We start from the raw sequence: 20,690 nt of genomic DNA on the forward strand, positions 1-20,690 counted from the left end.
CTGAGTGGGGCTGATGAAAGGAGATTGTGATACAATACTGAATAATTGTTATCAGGACTGATTGTGAGGGTTGGAAATGTAAAGGTAGACATTTTGTAGCAAAAGGAGGGATGACAGACTTTGCAGTCTAGGAGCGGAGGTCCTGGGACCATCAAGGCAGAAGAGTGGAGAGCAGTGACACCAGAGATGGAGGCAGAGACGATGACGTGGTGAGATGGAGCAGCTGGGGACTTTAGATCCAGAGAGGGAAAGGGGCTGTGTGCTGATGACTGAGGGGCAGGCTTGCAGGGTATACCCTTTGGTTGGTTGATGATGCATGGAAGAGACTGTAACCATGGCAATGATACCATATACAATAGGATGAATATAAAACTAATGTCCTCCCATGTAAACTATCTCATAATTCACAATAAAACACTGAAAAATCAAAAACAAACAAAAAGCCCTCTAAGATTAGAGATGTGAGTCCTGGTATGACGCTGTAGGATAAGCACTGGACTGCATGGTTGCTTTGAATCACAAGCTCACCAGCCACTTCTCATAAATCCTATACAGGGTCGCTATGAGTCTGAACTAACTCAAGACACTGAGCAACAAGATTAGAGGAAGTTTGTAGAAAAACACATTCCAATTGGAGTCAAATACAACATAGTCATGATATGCTTCTGCTCTCATCTACCTTCCTGGTCGCCTGAATGAACAGGATGCCCCTGTTCTAGATCTAACAGATCTATCCACCAGGGTTTTACCACAGCAGGTCGGAATTACAAATGGGGATTCCCCAGGACAGCAGCCCAGCCCACGCCATTGCTGTACTAACCACAGAACCCGGCCCAGTGGGAGGCACACAAAGAGGTAACACCGATAATGGTTCTACCCAGACTAGGACTGGACTGGGCCCATCAGTCACTTGGAGAGTGATCCCACCAATCTACCTACTAAGCCTGAATCTCAACAGGCGCCTGGTTGATTGTCATGTACACCCAGGTTTGGAAACCAGTGACCTAGTTATCTGGACTGCTAACCACAAGGCTGGCAATTCAGACCCACCTGCCACACCATGGGAGAAAGATGAGGCTTTCTGCTCCCATGATGACTTACAGCCCAGAGACCCTACCCAGGGTAATTTTAAGAGTATTTCGCTGGGAAATGATTAGGTCTCCACTTTACAGTGCTGATTGGGGTCCTTCTGATTTCTTTTTGTTTTGAATCGACTTGACGGCATTTAACAACAACATCTTAAAATCCTCTTTAAAAGGCATCCATTTTTTTTCAGCAAATAGTGTGAAGATTGCATGGAAATGGGTAAATCCCAGGACCTCAATGGCTGGCATTGTCGCTTGCAAAAATATCTTGGACTTGATAAAGGTTATTTTGAGAAATACAGTGTTATACTTTTTAAAGTTGATTTAAAAAATGTTTTTAAAGTACCTTCAGCCAGGCATTCTACTTCTAGACTGTGACCCCAGGAGGTACACCTGTGTAACACACAGAGCTATTCATAACAATGAAGAGAGAACACTGTGAATACTGCAACAAATGAACAAGACAGGTAGACACGGAGACATGGAAATGTTGCAAGGTGTAGCAAATTGCAGTATGAAAACATAGCATGATACCGTTTCTTAAGTGATATATCCCCATTAAGTACATGGTCGTAGAAATGCCTAAGCAGCATCAATGTGGTACCTATCGTTCCAGACTGGAAAGGCGAGGAAGACAGTCCCTTTCGCTAACAATGAGAAAATCCGCAGCAGTTAACACATTCACGTATTACCTGCATAAATAAAAATAAAGTGGCAAGTCTTCACTGCTCCTCCCGGGACAGTCTTTGTTACCAGCAGAAAGCTCTTTAATTAAGCACCTTAAGAACACTAGCAAGCCCAGAGAATTAGGATCCTCTTCTGAGGGATGAAGACACTCAGTATATATAATGCTCCTCAACAGGACAATCGTCTAAAATCACACCAGGAAGCTCACATAAGCCAAGGAGCTGGAGAGGGCAAACAGGCCAGTGCAGTTTGTGGCCCTCACTGTAGAGACGCACTGAAGCCCAGTCTTGAGGCTCTTTCACAACTTCTCATCCACATTCCGTACTCACAGACTCTTTGGTCCACGGAGCTCATTTAACACCTTCATTAAAAAACTGTTCCCCGGTGGAAAATTCTGGAAAGGGATAATGGCGATGGGTGCGCAACAGGATGAACACAATGACTGTCACTGAACTGCAGTGTGAAAAACGAAATCAAGAAAGGGAGATCCAAGGTGCAGCTATGGGCCTCTCCATGTCTGAAGAAAAGACTCAAGGCAATGAAGAGGCCGATTGTGGAAACAATCAGTCCAGTGGACTCTAATGAATGAACCAAGTGAGCATCAGTCTCCACAATCGTGAGACGAGAAGAACTCAATGGTGCCTGGCTGCCACCACTAACTGCTCTAAAATCATGACTTACAAGACATCAGAAGGTCCTGGACAGACGAAGAAAATGTGGAACAAAACTCAAAATCATAAAAATAGACCAGGCTTACTAGTCAGAGACCCGGTGGAACCCCGAGACTGTGGTTCGTGGTCACCGTTCAGGTCTAGAACTGAACTCACTCATATCCCACCCAACAATAGACAAGTGTACAGGGAGAACAAAAGTACTCGTGAGGTATGCAACCGTTCGAGATTAAAAGGACAGTCTTTCCCTAAGGATACAATCCAGAAGGGTTGGGAACGGAGAAGGAATGGCAGTGGAGACCCAGGGAGGAAGTAGGATGGTGGTGTAACACTGAGGGGCCTGCAATCATTGAGATGGAATGAAAGGCATGATCTGTAGGATGTGAAACCCATGGTCTGCTCTGTAAACCTTCACTCAGTTCACAATAAGACATTTTTCAAAAGAGAAAAAGGGCAGGGAGGAAGGGGAAGTAAAGAGGGTGTAAATGAAAGCTGAAGTGACAAGGTTTTCAGCTGGGAGATGGGTTTGTTACACTGTTCTACTTTTGTATGTTTGAATTGTTCAATAACAACCACTTAACAATAGTACACGGTAAGTATGTATGTCTGGATAAAGCCATTCTATTTTATTCCAATCTTCTAGTATATACCCATGTAACCATCAAGACATAAAAGATTTCTGTTGTACAAGTGAAGAGAGTAAGGCTCCAGAACTGAATGACACGTCTTGGCTGCCACAGCACACGCTGGGGGCGCACAGACTGGAGCCTACTTCTTCTCCCTGGCTCCGAGGCTTGGGAAGAATGTGTTCTTCTGGTCGGACCACCTCCCAGGAAAGAGCGTGGGGAAAATCAGAAAAATAGCTCTCCTGACTTCCAAGTGCTTATCTGGAGCTTGGAGGACTCACTGGCTCCTTAGAAAACATCCATTACTGTGGGCTATTTTTATACTATGATGAAGGGGTATGTCTTTTGGACAACACAAACAATGAGAATAGAAGCCCCTTGCTTGAATCAATTTTTCCACCCAGGTACTTCAACTTAGGAGCTCTGGTACCGTAGTGGACACGAATCAGCCTGCTAACCTCAGGGTCAGCAGCTCGAAACCACCAGCTGTTCCGTGGGAGAAAGATGAGGCTTTCTGCTCCCGTAAAGATTTACAGCCTCGGAAACCCTGTACAGGGTGGTCGCTATGAATTAGAACCAACTCCACAGCACATAACCACCACCATGACCACCACTTCAACTTAGGCTGAGGTTACCCAGATACCTGGTAGATGAACTCATCGATGATATCCCAGAGCCACTGGTTGGGTAGTTCAAGGGGAGCAGGACCATCAGCATCTGTGCAGAAGAACAAGATTCATTTTACTCAGTTCACAGAAGTCAGATTGAATGCACAGACTTGGCCCAATCAGTAGAGGGCAGGTTTATTTGTAATTTCTCTATAAAAAGATAATGGTAACAGAGCTGGCAGCCAGTACTGGCCTCATCAAAGCCTCCCTCTCCACTCTGCCCACCTCTCAGACTTACTAAGGATGTAGTTGAAGAGATTACAGTAGTTGTAATAGGATTCAAACCTCTGCTCCAAGGAGGGTCCTCCCTGTAAAGAGAAAAGAGCCATCAGAACACAGACATGAATTTAAATGCGTCTCATTCCAGGAGCTCTGGTGGTGCCAAGATTAGTGCCTGGCTGCTAACCAAAAGGAGCTAGCAGTTTGATCCCACCAGCCACTCCATGGGCGAAATGTGGCAGTCTGCTTTTGTAAAGACTTGAGGCCGTTCTCCTGTGTCCTACAGGGCCGCTACGTTGTGGGGAGGTGCCTCCATGTCGGCTCGGACTCATAACAACCCTCGGCACAACAGAACAAACACTGCCAGGGCCTGTTCCATCCTCACAATTGTTACACTTGATCCCACCTCAGAATCAGCTCAACAGGGCTGCTGGTTTGGGGTGTCTTACGCTCTGGAGTCCTGGTGTGAAGCTATAGGATCAGCACTGGACAGCTAACCCTAAGATCAGCAGTTCAAACCCACCAGTTGCTCCTTGGACACTCTACAGGGTCACTATGAGTTGGAACCAGCTGGATGACACTTAACAACCACCACCCACAGCCCACAGACACAGGAGAATCAATGCGTCTTCTTCCTAGTATACCAAGGAGCACTCACATCGGAGGGAGACAAATGTGCTCAGCAGTTCAAACCAGGCACTGGACACCGGAGACCCCAGCAGGTCCTTAAAGATGGGCATCAGGTCCATGAAGCAGAGGTGAGGGGAAGGTGTCTCCGTGGGAAAAGCGGAACTGGAGTGAAAGTACAGTGGTGAAAACCACGGGGCTTGAAGGCTGGGGAGAAAATGGAGCCACACTGGGCCAGGATCACAGGTCCGAGTGCCAAACAAGAATCTAGACCAAGGGCCCGCCAACTCCGGCCCCCTGCGCTGAACATATAATGCCGCAGAGTGGTCTCGATGCCTAGATGAGTGGTTGCCGCAGAGACCACGGGCTCTCCATTCCCAAATACTTCCTATGCCATCTTTTGTAAAAACACTTTGCTGCCCCCTCATCTAATGTTGCCACTGAGAGCACTGTAAGTGCCTGCGCTGGGGAGCAGTACGATGAGCACCGCAGGTGTCAGCGACTAGAAAGAACGCTGCCTCCTTGTCGTGAAGTGCTGTCAAGCGGGCTCCCACTCACAGTGACCCTGTACAGGGTTCCAGGGAGCAGATGGTGAGTTTGAACTGCAGACGTTGAGGTTCAGGGCGTATTCTAAGCACTACACCATTTGCTAATTGTTGGGGTGGGCTCTGACTCTACAAAAATGTGGATAAAACGATTGGCCCCCATCACAATAAAATGAGAATGTGTAAATTGCTAAACAAAGCAAATGCTCATTCAGTGAAAAACCTTTGTCCTGGGAAGAAGCCATGTCACCAAAGGGCAGAGCGGCGGAGGACCCTAAGTATGAAGGGCTCATTGTTAAGCAAGACCACAATGAGTCTCCCCTTGGAAGGCAAGGCCCTGAGGAGGAATCTCATGTGGGGGGCTCTGCAGTTTCCGTCTCTTTGTTTTAATCAGCTTATTTTTAATTTTCTTGATTTTACAATTAAAGTTTTCAGTAGAATCTTAGTAAAAATTATATTAGAAATTTGAAACTTGTTTTTAGGCACTTCACACCATATTCAATCATGCGTAGTCCTAAAGAATGATTTTCACACTAACAACAAGTTTCACCACTAGGAAAAACCAGCTAAAGTTTTTGCCAGTTCAAGTTTAAGATTACATTCAAAATTCTGTGTAGTTTCGGTCAGGGACATTAAGACCTTTAGAAAATTAGCTAAAATGCAATTAAGGGCTAAGGGAATAGTAATAGATCATAAGCAGAAATTTAACTAGATGTTCTGTGTAAAGACACGTCTGACAGACTGAGCAGACGAGAGGCTGTGAAGTTAGCTAGGGCACTACCACACCAGGTTCGGGCAGCAGGTCCCACAACAGCAATACCATACATGCTGACTAGCTTCCTCTGAGAGAAACAAGGGGCCCAACGATCCCACTGAAATGCCACAGAAACATGGCCTCTCACACAACATCTCCAGCTACTGCCACCGATGGAGGCACCTGTGGTCCTCTGAGAGAACGAGCGGTGGCTAACTGAGGAGCTGGGACCTGCCCACAGGGAAATGATCCAAGTAGAGAGAGGCCTTGGTGCCAATGTCCTCCATGTGTGCACACACACAAGCAGTCATGTGCTCAGTACACAGTTAACGTATTACCATCATCAATCAGGAGTAATTCTAGAAACTAGATCCTAACAGTGAGCAAGACAAAGACTTAATCCTTCATGGCATTTACCTTCTAATGGGCAAAGTGAACAAAATTCTGAGACTATAATGTCAGCCTGGGATTTCACTGGAAGCATGAAGGAAGTCCTGGTAGGATTGTAAGCAAGGGCATGACTTGATGAGTCCTATATCCTGGTTACTACGATGAGAACAAGCTTCAAGAGTGGAAGCAGACAGCAGTCTAACGGCCAATGAAGCTTAGATGAGAGATGCTGATAACGTAAACGAGGTTAGCGGTGGTAGTTCGTCTTAAAGAAGTCCACTGAAGACAAAGCGCAGCAGGATTTACTGTGAGGCAGGACGTAAAGTGAGAGAAGCGCAAGAACAAAGTCTAACTTTCAGTCTGTGTGATTAGGTGAATGGCGGGACAATCTACTGAGATAACACTGGAGGAACAGGTTAGAGGAAAAAGAGGAGTTCAGTTTTGAAATGTCTACCAGCTAGCCCACTGGAAATGTTAAGAAGGCAGCTGAAAACACAGGTCTGGATTTCAATGGAAACTGGGGCTAAGACAGTCTCAGTCCCTGGTTTACAGTAAAGGTGGCATTTTAAGAGATTTGGAACACTCTGAAATTTAGAAGGAAGGAAAGACTCCAGCAAGTGCACAAAGTTGGGACAGTGTGACAGGAAGAACAGAGGAGCTACAATAAGACAGCCAGAGGTTTAAGATGTGATACTGAAGACAGGCACTAGACTGGTGAACGTAAGGTTGACGGTTCAAACTCACCAGCTGCTCTCTGACACCCTATACAGGGTTACTATAAGGATGGAACCAACTCAATGGGCCACAATAACAACAAGGTTCAAGGAGTTTTACCTCTTACTTGCTGCATGAATTTGACATGTAAATAACTCTCTCTACACCTCAGTCTGCCAACTCTACACAACCGCGGTGGGACTAGAGACGTGTCTACTCCGTTCCTGGCACACGACAGTGGTGTGCACACTTCACAGGAGGGGAGCTCAGTGGGGATGCACAGAAGAGACGACGAAGGGCCTACCAGCAGAGGACGAGGGCTTGGAGCACCCTCTTAGGGTGGCAGTCCATAATCCAGGATACGGTGAAGAATACCCAGCCAGGAACAAGAACAGGAGGGACGTTGAAATTCAATCAGGAGAAAAAACAGTTTACTCAGTATTCGTTAGTTTATCTGGAACTGACATTCCTGTGTTCTACCAGTCTCTCAGCTCTGAAAAGCTGCGAAAACCTGCCGCCCACTAGTGGAAGCTGAGACAGCAAAAACCAGCAGCGTGTTCCACGGGCAACAGCATAGAGGAAAGCACCGGGAGCAAGAGCAACATACTTACGCTGACTTTGGCGTATATGTGTCTGTAGTATAATTCTTTGTACAAAATCAGGAAGACAGCATCTGAAAGAGATGGCATAGAGCGGCTTTAGTAATCCATAAAACGCTGTCCAGGGCCTTTGGACAGTTTTATCTCTTGGTTGTTGTTGTAGTTATGTGGCCTCGAATCGGTTCTGACCCATAGCGACCCTGTACAGGGTTTCTGAGGCTGTAAATCTTTACGGGAGCAGAAAGCCTCATCTTTCTCTCTCGGAGCAGCTGGTAGTTTCCAACTGTTGAACTTGCAGTTCGCAGCCCAAATCGTATCCACTACACTACCAGATCTCCTTTTTATCCCTTGGTAGGTGGAGGTAAAAAGAGGAGAACATGACTTCAGAGACTAAACACCACTGAAAGTCTTAAATCCAAAGAATAAACGCCATGAGACAACCCTACTCTCTCAACCTCATTCCACCTCAACGCCCTCCCACTTAGGTGAAGACTTTTGTCAACCAGTTGTCAAAACAATCTTGAAAAAAGAATGAAGCTGAAGATGCACACTTCCCAATTTCAAAACTTACCACAAAGCTAGTTATCAGGACAGTACGGTACTGGCACATGGACAAACAGCTATATGGAACAGAATTGAGAACTCTAAAATAATCCTTAACATTTACAGGATTAAAGAAGGAAACAAGAATGCCCAGTCTTTTCAACCAATGGTGCCAGAACAAGTGGATATCCATGTGTTATGGAATGAGGCTGGACCCTCTACTTCATACTCTATGGTCAAAAGACACCACCGAGAAAGTCAAAGAGAACCCAACGAATGGGAGAAAACAGCTACAAATAACATACGTGTAGAGAACTTGTATGTGTAACATATAAACTCTTACAACTCTACAATAAAAAGGCAAATAATCCAATTAAAGATGGCAAAGGATTTGACCAGATGTTTCTCCAAAGGTACACAAATGGCCAATAAGAACAGGAAAAGCCTCTTGAGTCATCAGTTACTGCTGTTAATTCACGGGGAGTCGATTCTGGACTCATGGCCACTCAGTGTGTGCAGCACGGAACTGCTCCACAGCAGTTACCTTTGAGACAGATCACCAGGCCTGAGTTCTGAGGTACGTCTGCTGGGGGGGGGGGGTTCCAACTGCCAACCTTTCAGCTGGCCCTCTATGTCACCCAGGGACAAGCTCAATAGTCCCTAGAGAATGCCAATCACATCCACTGAGATGGCTACAATCACAAAGCTGGACAATAACTGCAATCTGAAGCATCACCGCTGTTAGAATTCTTAGGCTGGGAGAATAAAACCGCAGAAAAGGCAGTTTGCGGTTTTTTGGGGTTTTTTTAACTTTTTATTGTGAATCAAGTAATAATTTACATCGGAGAACACTGGTTTTACACTCATCCTATGGTATTGTTTCATTGCAATGATTACAATCCGGGCATCACCTTTCAACAGTGTTAGCCTCTAATCCCTCTGAGGTTTTTTTTGATGTACACAAAAACATTCAGGAATCTATAATCATTTAAACAACCAAAGGGCACATTCTGCAAGCCTGCCTCCTGGCCGCCAGGACACAGAAAGGCAGTTAATGTTAAGAATCAGAATTTAAGAGGATATCTTACAGCATTTCTTATCAATGCTGCAAAGGTGAGCAGTTCTACACAAAAATACACAACTCCCTTTATTTATTAACAATCTTGAGCTACGCACTGGAGAAATCCATGAATGACGACCATTAGCTGCTATTAAGGGTCTTTTCCATAGCAGACATGCAAATAGAATTACAATTCCCTGAACTGAGAACACAGTGCTGGAGGAATTCACAGGGCGAATTCCTTCCAGTGAGGGGCAAAGCCTGCAAGGAAGTAACGAATCTTGAAGACAGTTTTGGAGAAGGCCTATCCCTGAACACACAGAGAGGTCCAAGAAGACAAAAGTCCATTCCAGAGAGACAGACAAGTGGAAACAGGACAAAGCTCTCAATTTCAGTTCTCACCACATTATGAGGGATATCTCTGGCCCTTTGTTATTGCGTCAAACTTCATTCCCCAATATTTACTAAAAGCCTAGCATGCACCAAGCCATGGAAAATAAATAAGGAAAACAGACACACTTTCGTGAGCTTTCTAATAACCTTCAGTTCATTTCATTTTATAATTTTCTACTCTTTTCTTTATTCTTCACATAAACTTTAGGTCCCAGAAAACTTGGGTCCCCTGTTTATAACCATGGGGCATTCCTTCGTCCACTCATTGATGGCTTTCCAACTCTTCCAGAATGTTCACTCCCAGTCACATGACCCCAGCCACACCTACCGTTGCCAACCTGTGGAGCAATGGCTTCAGCCTCAGGCCAAGGCGTATTCTTGAAGAATCTTTCAGTCAGCTTGGTCCAGCTGAAAACCAAGCCAAAAAATGTTAGAACTCCCAAACAAGAACCTGATACGCACCTTCACATTTTACAGACTCAGAGAGGGGGATATATCAGAGAAATAGGCCCAGGGCCAAAGCTGCAACCCAACTCTATACCTCAGACACCCTTTCTAAATATAACAAAACATTCCTTCTTACGTTAGTTGTTGTTAGGTGCCACTGAGACAGTTCCAACTCCTATCAACCCTACGCACAACAGACGGAAACACTGCCCTACCTTGCACCAACCTCACAACTGTTGTTTGAGCCCATTGTTGCTGTCACTGTGTCCATCCTTCTTGTTGGGGGTCTTTCTATTCTGTACTGACCCTTCACTTTACCAAGCATGAGGTCCTTCTCCAGGGACTGGTCCCTCCTGGAAATACGTCCAAAGTACAGTCATCCAGGCTTATAAGGAGCATTCTTGGCTCTACTTTTCCCAACACAGACTTGTTTGTTCTCCTGGCAGTCCATGGTACTTTACATATTCTTCTCCAATACATAATTGAAATGCATCGATTCTTCTATGATCTTCCTTATTCACTGTCCAACTTTCACATGCATATGAGGCAAATGAAAATACCACAGCTTTGGCCAGGCACACCTTAGTCCTCAGACTAATATCTTTGCTCTTCTACACTTTTTTATAGAAAATGTACCTAATACCACACATTACTTTCCTTTTTTTTAACTTTTTACTGTGAATCGAGTTTACAGAGCAGATCACCAGTTTTACATTCAATAAATCATATTCTCCGATGCATTACAGTGAAAATACCATGGCTTGGGTTAGGTGCACCCTAGTCCCAGGACTGGGATCTTTGCTCTTGAACACATCAAAGAGGGCTTGTGCAGCAGATTTGCCAACTATAACTCTTTGTTTGATATGTTGTCTATTGTTTCCATGAGTCATTGTGTATGCAAGCAAAATGAAATCTTCAACAACTACTTCAATCTTTTCATTTATCTAGTTGTAAGGATTTTTGCTTTCTTTGCATCTAGGTGCAATCCATACTGAAGGTGGCAGTCTTCATTAGTATTTCAGGTTCTCTTTCCTTCTAGCAAACAAGGTTGTATCACCTGCATTATCACAGATTGTTAATAACTCTTCCTTGAATTCTGAGGCCACATTCTTCTTTATATAGTACAGCTTCATGGATTATTTGCTCAGTATACAGATTGAATAAATGTGGTGATAGGCTTACACTCCGATGCACACCTTCCCTAATTTTACACCATTCAGCATACCCTTGTTAGATTCAAATGACTGCCTTTACATACAGGTTCCTCATGAGCACTCTGATCAGGTGTTTTGGAATACCTATTCCTCACAATGCTATCCAGTTTTTTATGATCCACATAGCCGAATGCCTTGGCACAGTCAATAAAACACAAGTAAAATCAGGCATCAGCAATAATATCCCCAATTCCACATCCTTGTCTGAATCCAGCTTGAATATCTGGCAGCTCCCTATCAATGTATTGCTGCAATCGTTTTAAAATTATCTTCACCAAAATTTTAGTTCCATGTGATATTGCTTGATAACTTCTACATTCTGTTTGCACACTTTTCTTTGGAAGAGGCATAAATATGGATCTCTTTCAATCGATTCGCCAGGTAGCTGTCCTCAGAACTTCCTGGCGTAGATGAGTGAATACCTCCAGTGCTGTATCAGTTTGTTGCAACTGTTCAATTTGTATGCAGTCAACTCCTGGAGCTTGGTTTTTTCCACCAACTTTCGTGCCACAGTCAGGCATCAGGAAGCTTTCCTCTCCTGCCAGTACACCATGAACTCCAGCCAGTCAGTGGATTAAATAAAACGTTATTAATGTGAATTTGACCTCGTTCCTGCCTCTTTCAATGTGCTATTGTTAAGTGTCATCACGTCAGTTCCAACTCATAGCGACCCTGTACAGTGTTTCTGAGGAGCAGTTAGTAAATTTGAACCACTGACCATGTGGTTCAAACTGACCTTGTGGTCCAGTGCTTATCCCACAGCACCATACCAGGACTCATCTCTAACGCCCACTACACAACAAAAAACCAAATCCACTTACGCTGAGTTGATTTCACGCACAGCGATTCTACAGGATAGAGTAGAACTGCCTGCGTTTCCTAGGCACAAACAGACGGTCACAGCTTTCTCTCACAGGATTGGAATCGCCAACCTTTGGGTCAGTAGCCATGTACTTAGCCACTGTGCCATCAGGGCACCTTTACACAAACCACAAAACCAAACGCACTGCCATCTACTCAATTCCCACTCACAGGGACCCGGCACAGGGTTTCCAAAGTTGTAAATCTGTCTGGAAGCAGACAGTCTCATCTTTCTCCCACAGAGCAGCTGGTGGGTTTGAACTACCTAGCAACCCAATGCTTAACCCACACCACCACCACGAGGGCTTGTTAACCCTAAAACCAAGCCTGACCCACATAGGGAGGTTGTCTAGCACAGCACTTGAGAAATCTGGCCCTGGGGTCAGACTCTGCAGGTGAGAAGCCAGCTCGTCCCTTAAGCAGCTATGGAATGTTTCTTCACCATGGGAAGCAAAGAAAGCAATCGTATAACACCTCACTGCTTGTGGTTACTGCGAAGAGTTAAAGATAAAACACAGGAAAAGCACTCTGAACACTGCCTGTCCATACTGACAATACTATTACATCACAAGACTCTATGATAATGATAACATTCACTTTTTAGGCCCTGTACAAGTTCCAGAGAAAACAGGTCAATAAAACCCATCCCTAGCTCCAAATCAGACTCCTGCTGTGGCACTGTGGGTTAATGCGCCAGACTGCAAAGCCATTTGTACTGCAAGGTTGGCAGTTCAAGCTCACCAGCTGCTCCTCGGAAACCCTACACACGGTCACTATGGGTTGGAACCGACTGACTCACTGGCACTTAACAACAACAACTCCAAATCACACAGAGAGCCCTTGGGCAATCTCTTCACACACAAAAACTGATAACCCAGCATCCCTCTTCTAGGCCAGGCCCCTCAGAGCGGTCAGTTTCACCGGTAGCCCCACCTGTTCTCATAGATGTCCTGGATCTCATATACCTTCTGGTCGATGACGTCACTGGAAACACGACTGGCCTGGAGCTCATACACCTTCTGGTCAATCAAGTCCGAGACGGTTTTATGGAAATACTGGATGAAGTTTTTAATCACTTCAGGGATCACCTGATAGGTCTGCTGTTCATACTGACGTTCATAAGCCAGGTCCTGCTTTGGATCTCCTAGAGGGTGGACAAAATACGTTACGGAGTGCTTTCAGACTCATCATCTGATATAATAAAAGGCAAGACTGTCCCCCGCCAAGTCACTATAAACTCAACTCTATTTTTTGTTGTTAAGTGCTATCAAGTCCAACTCATAACAACCCTGTGTAGGGTTTTTCCAAGGAGCGGCTGTTGAGTTTGAACTGCCAACCTTGCATTTACAACGACCTTTAGGTCCAGTGCTGATTCTACAGCGCCAGACCAGGACTCCTCTCAAGTGTATAGAAAATAATGAACAATGGTTGACAAGTTGACTTCAATTCATAAAGCCTCCAAGTGTGTCAGAGCAGCACAGGGCTCTGTAACGTTTTCTATGATGGATTTTTCTGAATAGCTCACCAAGCCTTTCTTCCAATGCACCTGCGGGTGAACATGCATTAACAAGTGGTTTACATCACGGAACGGCTCCATCTGTGAGATCAGGTATCAATCTTTCAGATACTCAGATTTAACCCTCCCCAAGTCACTCTCAACCCTACTGCCCTTTCTCTCCAGACACTGATCACTAAAGTCTTTATTTCCTCATGATCTATTTCTCCCACAAAGAAGCTGGTCTGCCTTGTCCCCAGGTGCACCGAGGCACCAGACAGTTATGTATGGGTGTTGCAGGGTGGTGAGAGAGAACAGTAGGCACTTGGTATTTTTTAAACAAGTGACTATTACCTAACTACATTATGTCAATATATGTCAATATACCTTTTTGGGCTCTTTCCTCATCTGTAAAATCAGACATTAACATGTGCATCTCACAGAAGTCTTTTGAGAATTAAAATGAAACACCTAGTGAAGCACTGAGCTACTAGCCACAAGGTCAGTGGTTCAAACCCACCAGCTGCTGCTCAGGAGGAATAGGAGGCTGTCTGCTCCTATCCTACCCTTTCCTACAGACTTGCTAGGAGTCGGAAGCAACTCGATGGCAGTGAGATTTTCCTATAAAGTACCTCAGCAATGCCGGGCAAGCCAAGTCCCCCCAACATTTCAGCGCACCTCAATGCTTCCCACCCTCGCCCCGAAATGCCATTTGGGCGCGATCCAAAAAACTTTCAATTTGCACATCTAGATTTTCTTTCTCCACGAATCATTTCAACAGGGAAACCAATCCAGCCGGGTGGCTGACAGCTGGTAAATGACGCTAAAGCCGCCGTCCGAGGCTTTCAGCGGCAGGGATCCTCCCAAGCTGTTCTGGGCTCTTCGGAAGGGTGACAGTCTCACCTGTGTGCATGTCATAGTCTCCCGGGTAAGCGTAGGGATCATAGGCAGCCTAGAACGACAACGACACAGACAGGAAGAGTCATCAATTCGCGAATGGAATCCGCTCCCCGTCCTGCTCAGGGCCAAGCAGGCTGCTCCGGAATACAGAGAGTACGACACAGTCGCTGCTCTAAAAGAACTCACATCTCCGCGAAAAAACGGAGAATAAGTAGGCGACAGTATGACATTACCGGCGCAATATGGTAGAAAACACTACAGGGACCGTGCACGCCAGACAAAAGGCCGTTCGGTTACAGACCCATGGAACTCTGATAGGCAGGAGAGTATCGCCAGACTCCGGCCAGTCTAGGCAAAGGGATAGACGGACACACTCGAGAAGACCCGTGAGCTGTAACTTCTAAGGGTCGCGCGGGGGCTCCCGGAAAAGTCCAGACGCCGCCTCCTCACGGGGCCCATCATCCAGAGAGACCGTGCCCACGTCAAGGACCCTACCACGCGCTTAAAGCCACGTTACCTCTGATTCATAATCATCAGCGGGGTACGACATGGCTGCGGCACTCGGGAAACAGGCCGAAGAGAGCGGAAAAAAAGCGGCGCGCGCCTGCGTGCTGAGACCGGAAGTTCTGTCTCGCTTGGTACCACGGGAAACCGGAAGCCTTTCTGGGTGAGCCCTCCACCTGAGATCGCCACCTTAGGAAGGGCGAAAATTGCAAAATATCTAAATATTATCTCCTTTTTAAAAATCAATACTTTGCAAGGAAGGTGGTATCACCTTCTCAATTCCATAATTAAGAATATGAACTGTTTTGACATAAATAATGGACAAAGCATGGGAACCCAAAAGGATTGCCACACTAAACATGGCACCTTCTTGTGTCCTTCTCGCGTTATGGGAAAGGTGGATGTAGGCAGCCTGATTGCGGATTTAGGTGTAAACGGGTTGCCTGTGACAAGCAACGTCTTCATACGTTCAAAAGATTAAATTTTCTGAGTGTAAAAGTTGAGCCTTGGTCACATGCAGCGAAAAGGCGCCCCGCAACTTGGACCAGATAAAATTGGGACAGGCAAAAATGAGACCAGCTGTGGTGCGAGGCCCCGGGGCGTGGTCTCGGACCGGTGCCTCGCTTGAGCGCGCAACCTATGGCGATCGGAATCCGGCAGTATCTGGGATTTGAGGCTCAGGAAAGCCTTCGAATTAGAAGTGGGATTTTAAAACAAACCAACGGAAACTGGGTGGTATGTTTATTTCTCTTTTCGGTCAAAGATCTTAGTTTACCAATCCGCCCATCCACAGTAGTCAGGTTGCCAGGGTAATTTGCTGTGTGATTAGTCTTATGTCTCACCCTCTCTGGACCCAGCCTCCCTGTTCTCTAGTCACTGGGTGAGTGTTTATTCTGATACGGACCCTAGAGCATCCCACCCCAACTACCAATGACCTGTTCCGGCTTTGTGTTTCCCGGTTGTACTGTCATCAAGAGATCCAGTCGCTACCAGGGAACTAACATAGCTTAAGCTTTGGGACCCCTCCATTCCTTGAATCTTTCCAGGGCTCAGGGAGAGCCCCTTGCAGTGTGTTCACATGGCCAAATATTTTTGTAAATTCGCAAAACGTTTTTACTGCAATTGGTTGTTAAAATCAATATCTCTTTTCACTCGAATGTCCTCTCTGTCACACTTACCCTTGTGAATCCAGCTAGTGGAAATCCAGTGAAAAGCATCTGAATTTACGTCTCTGGTTTTGCCTGTGTGTATTATCATTGCTGGCCTTCTGCTTGTAGGAATACGCCTGCCATCCACTTTGGCCAATGAATGCTCTCAATTAAAGGAATGTTTAATATCAGAGTTTAAGAAAGCTTGAAGATACCTGAAATCATAAAGCACAATAATTTGATATAGCTCTCCAAATTGGATAAAAATTCTCAAAATGTTTCTAATAAGAAGTTGTGAAATGAGAAAAAGGTTTTTTAAGTGATCAATAAAAAATAATTTTGATCTAACAAGGAAAAACTGAAGTCTCTTTCCATTCTTGTTATGGAAAATGATATAAAGTTGCTTATCTAAAAAGGCGAAGATTTTTCAGTCAACAATCATGAAGGTGTCCTGAATATTAACATGTTACTTTTTGGATTTTGTGATGTTTGTGTTATTTATGAGCATATTAACATTTGTAATTGCTTGATTTCTCACTCACTTTGAGTTGTAATTTCTCATTCTAGACAAATACTCTCTTTCACGCGTAGTCTCATTTGTAATGTTCTAGTCTTTAACCTAAGGAGCTCTGGTAGCGTAGTGGTTACGAATTGGACTGCGAACCTTAAGGACAGCGGATCGAAACTACCAGCCGCTCCGCGGGAGAAAGATGAGGCTTTCTACTCCCGTAAGGATTTACACCCTTGGAAACCCTGTACAGGGTCGCTATGGGTCGGAACCGACTCGACGGCACTTAACAACAACAACAACAGTCTTTAACCTGGTATGACGCTGCAGGATAATGCACTGGACTGCAACGTCAGTTTGAACCTCAAGGTCGGTGGTTCAAACCCACCAGCTGTTCCTCAGAAACCCTACACAGGGTCACTATGGGTCGGAACAGACTCAACAGCACTTAACAACAACATTCTTTATGTAAGTTTCAGGTACCACAAAACTTGCATCCTGTTTATAGCCATCTACCATTCATTCTCCATCCATCCATCCAGTAATTTATTTATGACTTAAAGATGAGGCTTTCGACTCCCATAAAGATTTATAGCCTCAGAAACCCTGTACAGGGTCGCTATGAGTCGGAACCAACTCCACGGCACATAACAACAACAACAACTTCCAGAAAGAAGCTCTGGTAGTGTTGTTGTTAAGTGCCATCAAGTTGATTCCCACCCATAGTGACCCTGTATAGGGTTTCTGAGGAGCAGCTGGTGAGCGTGAACAGCCAACCTTGCAGTTACAACAGCTTTGCAGTCTGGTGCATTAGTCCACAGCGCCACACCAGGACTCCAAATCGGGCTGCTAACCTCACAGTCAGCAGTTCAAAACTACCAGCTATTCCAAGGGAGAAAGATGAGACTTTCTGTTCCCGTAAAGATTTACAGCCTCAGCAACGCTGTACAGGGTCGCTGTGAGTCGGAACCGACTCCATAGCACATAACAACAACAAACTTTTCCAGAGAACTTCAAGCGCTTACTGATTAAGCCTGTACTGTAATCTTCAGTGTGGAGGGCTACCCAAAATACCAACAGATCTGTGTTAGAAGAAGTGCAGCCAGAGTGCTCCTTGGAGGCCAAGACTACATCTCTCATTCTTCGGACATACTGTCAGGAGGGACCAAGCGCTGGAGAAGGATATCATGTTTGGTAAGGTGGAGGGTCAGAGAAAGAGAGGAAGACCCCCAGCAAGATGGATTGACAAAATGGCAGCATCAGTGGGCTCAAGTGTGGCAACAATTAAGAGTTGGCCAGGACTGGGCAGTGTTTCGTCTGTTGTACATAGGGGTCGCTCGCTATGAGTTGATACCGACTTGATGGCACCTAACAATAACAACTTGAAAAGAAAATCCTCAGTGAGGTGATTAGCACAACAGTTGCAACAATGGGGTCAGGTATAGCAAACAAACCACGTGGAAAGGCAGTGTTTCCTTTTGTTGTACACAGAGCTGTTAGGAGTTGGAATGGAATAGATGGTACCTAACAAGAAAATGGATTCCCACTATGACGCAGTAGGATGGGCACCGCATTGCGAACCACAAGGTTGGCAGTTCAAACCCACCAACTACTCCTCAGAAACCCAATTCGGGGTTGCTATAAGTCCGAACCAACTCGATTGCATTTACCAACAACAAACAATAACACAACAGCTCTTCCAGAATGTACACTTTGATTTAGAGAATCACAATGCAAATTAGAATAGTAAATACTGAGAGAACCTTCCCCACTGGCTATTCTTTCTCTCTTCTCTTGGCCTTTCCTCATCTCTCCAGCCACTAAATAGTAGATGACTACCTCTTCGTGGGCTTGGGTCTTGGTCTCTGTGTCCTATACCTACATTTCCTAGCTCATTAAGTCTCAAACCAAAACCAAATGTCCTGTTGTTCAGTCCCTTCCGACTCACAGTGACTCTGTGGGACAGAGCAGAACTGCTCCATGGTTTCTGAGGCTGTAAGTCCTTACAGAAGCTGACTGCCTCCTCTGGAGCAGCTTATGGGTTTGAACCACTGACCTTTTGGTTAACAGTCCAATGCTTAACACACTGAATCACCAGGGTCCCTTCTCATTCGTTCCATTATGTTTAAGTATCATCCACATGTCTAAAATGAATGCCTGCCGCTTCCTCAGAAAGTTGGAAATAGAAATACCTCATGACCCAGCAATCCTCTACTTGGTATATAATCACAAGAATACAAACCGGGACACGAGTAGGTATACCTGCACCCCCATGTTCATTGCAGCTCTATTCACAACAGTGAAAAGATGGAGACAGCCTAAGTGCCCACCAATGGAAGAATAGATAAACAAACATTAGTACATACACACAATGGAATACTATGCTACCTTGAAGAATAAAGATGAGATGAATCAGCAAAACACATCACAAAATGAATAAGCCTTTAGGACATTATGCTGACATTCATGAAAGGACAAATATTGCATGAGACCATTATTGTTAAAGCTTAAGAAGAGATTTCCATACTTAAAGAAACATTCATTGGTGATTACCAGAGATGGGAGAGAGAGGAGAGTAATTCACAGGTTAGGGGATAGTCACCTCATGGCTCGGGTGATGGACAGGGCAATATACAAGGAAGGGGAGGGAAATATACAGGAAAAGGGAGGGTGGCAGATGAACAATGAAGACAGGGGAAGACTCAGGGAAGTATGCATGGGCTAAATGCGATACAAGTGAATAGTGATTTATACACAACCTTGGAAAAACAGTGTTCTGTGACACAGGGATTGAGACATAATCGGAATGGGTAAAGGATGGAGAAAATGGGTGCTGGACTGTCTTGTGGATATTGGATTCCCAAACCTACTATTGTAAAATAGACATTTAAGTTAAAATAGAAATGAATATTGGGAATTATGATTACAGAAAGTTTGTAAGCCCATCTTCAGCATTTAACTGATTGGATTAGCTGGAAGAGGAATTAGAAATTTCCCAGGGAAATAGGCTTCTTTTAAAGCTTTTGTGGAATATGGGGCCTTAGGTGGAATCCTGAACCCCACCCAGAACCTTCTGAGGTGCAGATGTTCCCACTTGAAAAGCCATACAGATCAACCCAATCTGCTGGGAGAACAGAAGATTCTTATTGAAAGGAAGACCAGCAGAAAAAAAGCAGACTGGCTGTTAGAATACCAAATAAGTTGTTTGCTTTGGAGGCATCAGGGCAAGAAAAGTCAGCCCATCAGGGAAAAACCCTCCTAAGACTGAAACTCAAAGGGAATCTGCAAGCAGTTTAGTATGCTCACTGGTGACCACCCTGGTCTCCTTGTGAGTGGAAGTGGGGGAAATACAGCAATGAAGACATGGGCTGAGTTTGGCCATATCCCATAAGCACCCGTTGACCTTGAGATGAGAGAGAGAAGAGGAAGGGCTGGCTAGACTAAAGTTCAGGGAGATGTGTAAACTCCTGAGCCCATAAACACTGACCTAGCCACTGGGGGCTGGAGCTGAAAGTGAAGCGGCCATCTGGTCTGAAGTGCAGGGAAGTGTGCATGAACTCCCAAACTTGTAATTAGTACTCATTTGACTTAGCTTGGATGCCTAGCTGACCAGAACTCGACCAGATGAAGATGAAGATGCTTGATGCCGTTATTGTTGTTGTTAAGTGCCATCGAGTCAGTTCCAACTCATAGTGACCCGGTACAGGGTTTCCAAAGAAGTGGCTGGTGAGCGTGAACTGCCGACTTTGTGGTTCAAACTGTGAGCAAGTATAAATTGCTACAGTTTGATCAACTGGACCTTTGCTTATGGAAGCAGTTGCTCAAAATTCCAACCACAATGGAAGGATTTTTCATATCAAGCAATTCAGACAGTGGCTATCAAAAAGGGTGTGGCACTGTGGGTTAATGCACCAGACTGAAAAGCCGTTTGAACTGCAACGTCAGTGGTTCAAGCTCACCAGCTGCTCCTCAGAAACCCTATCCAGGGTTGCTATAGGTCGGAACCTACTCAATGGCACTTAACAACAACAA

The 20,690-nt window shown here is 45.1% G+C and overlaps 1 protein-coding gene across 1 annotated transcript in view; it reads right to left on the minus strand.

The window, feature by feature from the left end:
• The window catches only part of EIF3L (eukaryotic translation initiation factor 3, subunit L), a 37,770-nt gene extending 22,722 nt beyond the window's left edge, over positions 1-15,048 (minus strand). Inside the window, exons 1-7 of the mRNA XM_006865271.1 lie at positions 15,016-15,048; positions 14,502-14,550; positions 13,037-13,247; positions 9,910-9,989; positions 7,598-7,659; positions 3,976-4,045; positions 3,713-3,786 (exon numbers count right to left, since the gene is read on the minus strand). Coding sequence (XP_006865333.1) covers positions 3,713-3,786; positions 3,976-4,045; positions 7,598-7,659; positions 9,910-9,989; positions 13,037-13,247; positions 14,502-14,550; positions 15,016-15,048 — 579 coding nt within the window. The remainder of the gene's footprint in view (positions 1-3,712; positions 3,787-3,975; positions 4,046-7,597; positions 7,660-9,909; positions 9,990-13,036; positions 13,248-14,501; positions 14,551-15,015) is intronic.
• Positions 15,049-20,690: the final 5,642 nt, after the last annotated feature.

The sequence above is a fragment of the Chrysochloris asiatica genome, unplaced genomic scaffold (genome assembly GCF_000296735.1).
Source record: "Chrysochloris asiatica unplaced genomic scaffold, ChrAsi1.0 scaffold00076, whole genome shotgun sequence".
In the NCBI taxonomy this organism is placed as follows: Eukaryota; Metazoa; Chordata; class Mammalia; order Afrosoricida; family Chrysochloridae; genus Chrysochloris; species Chrysochloris asiatica.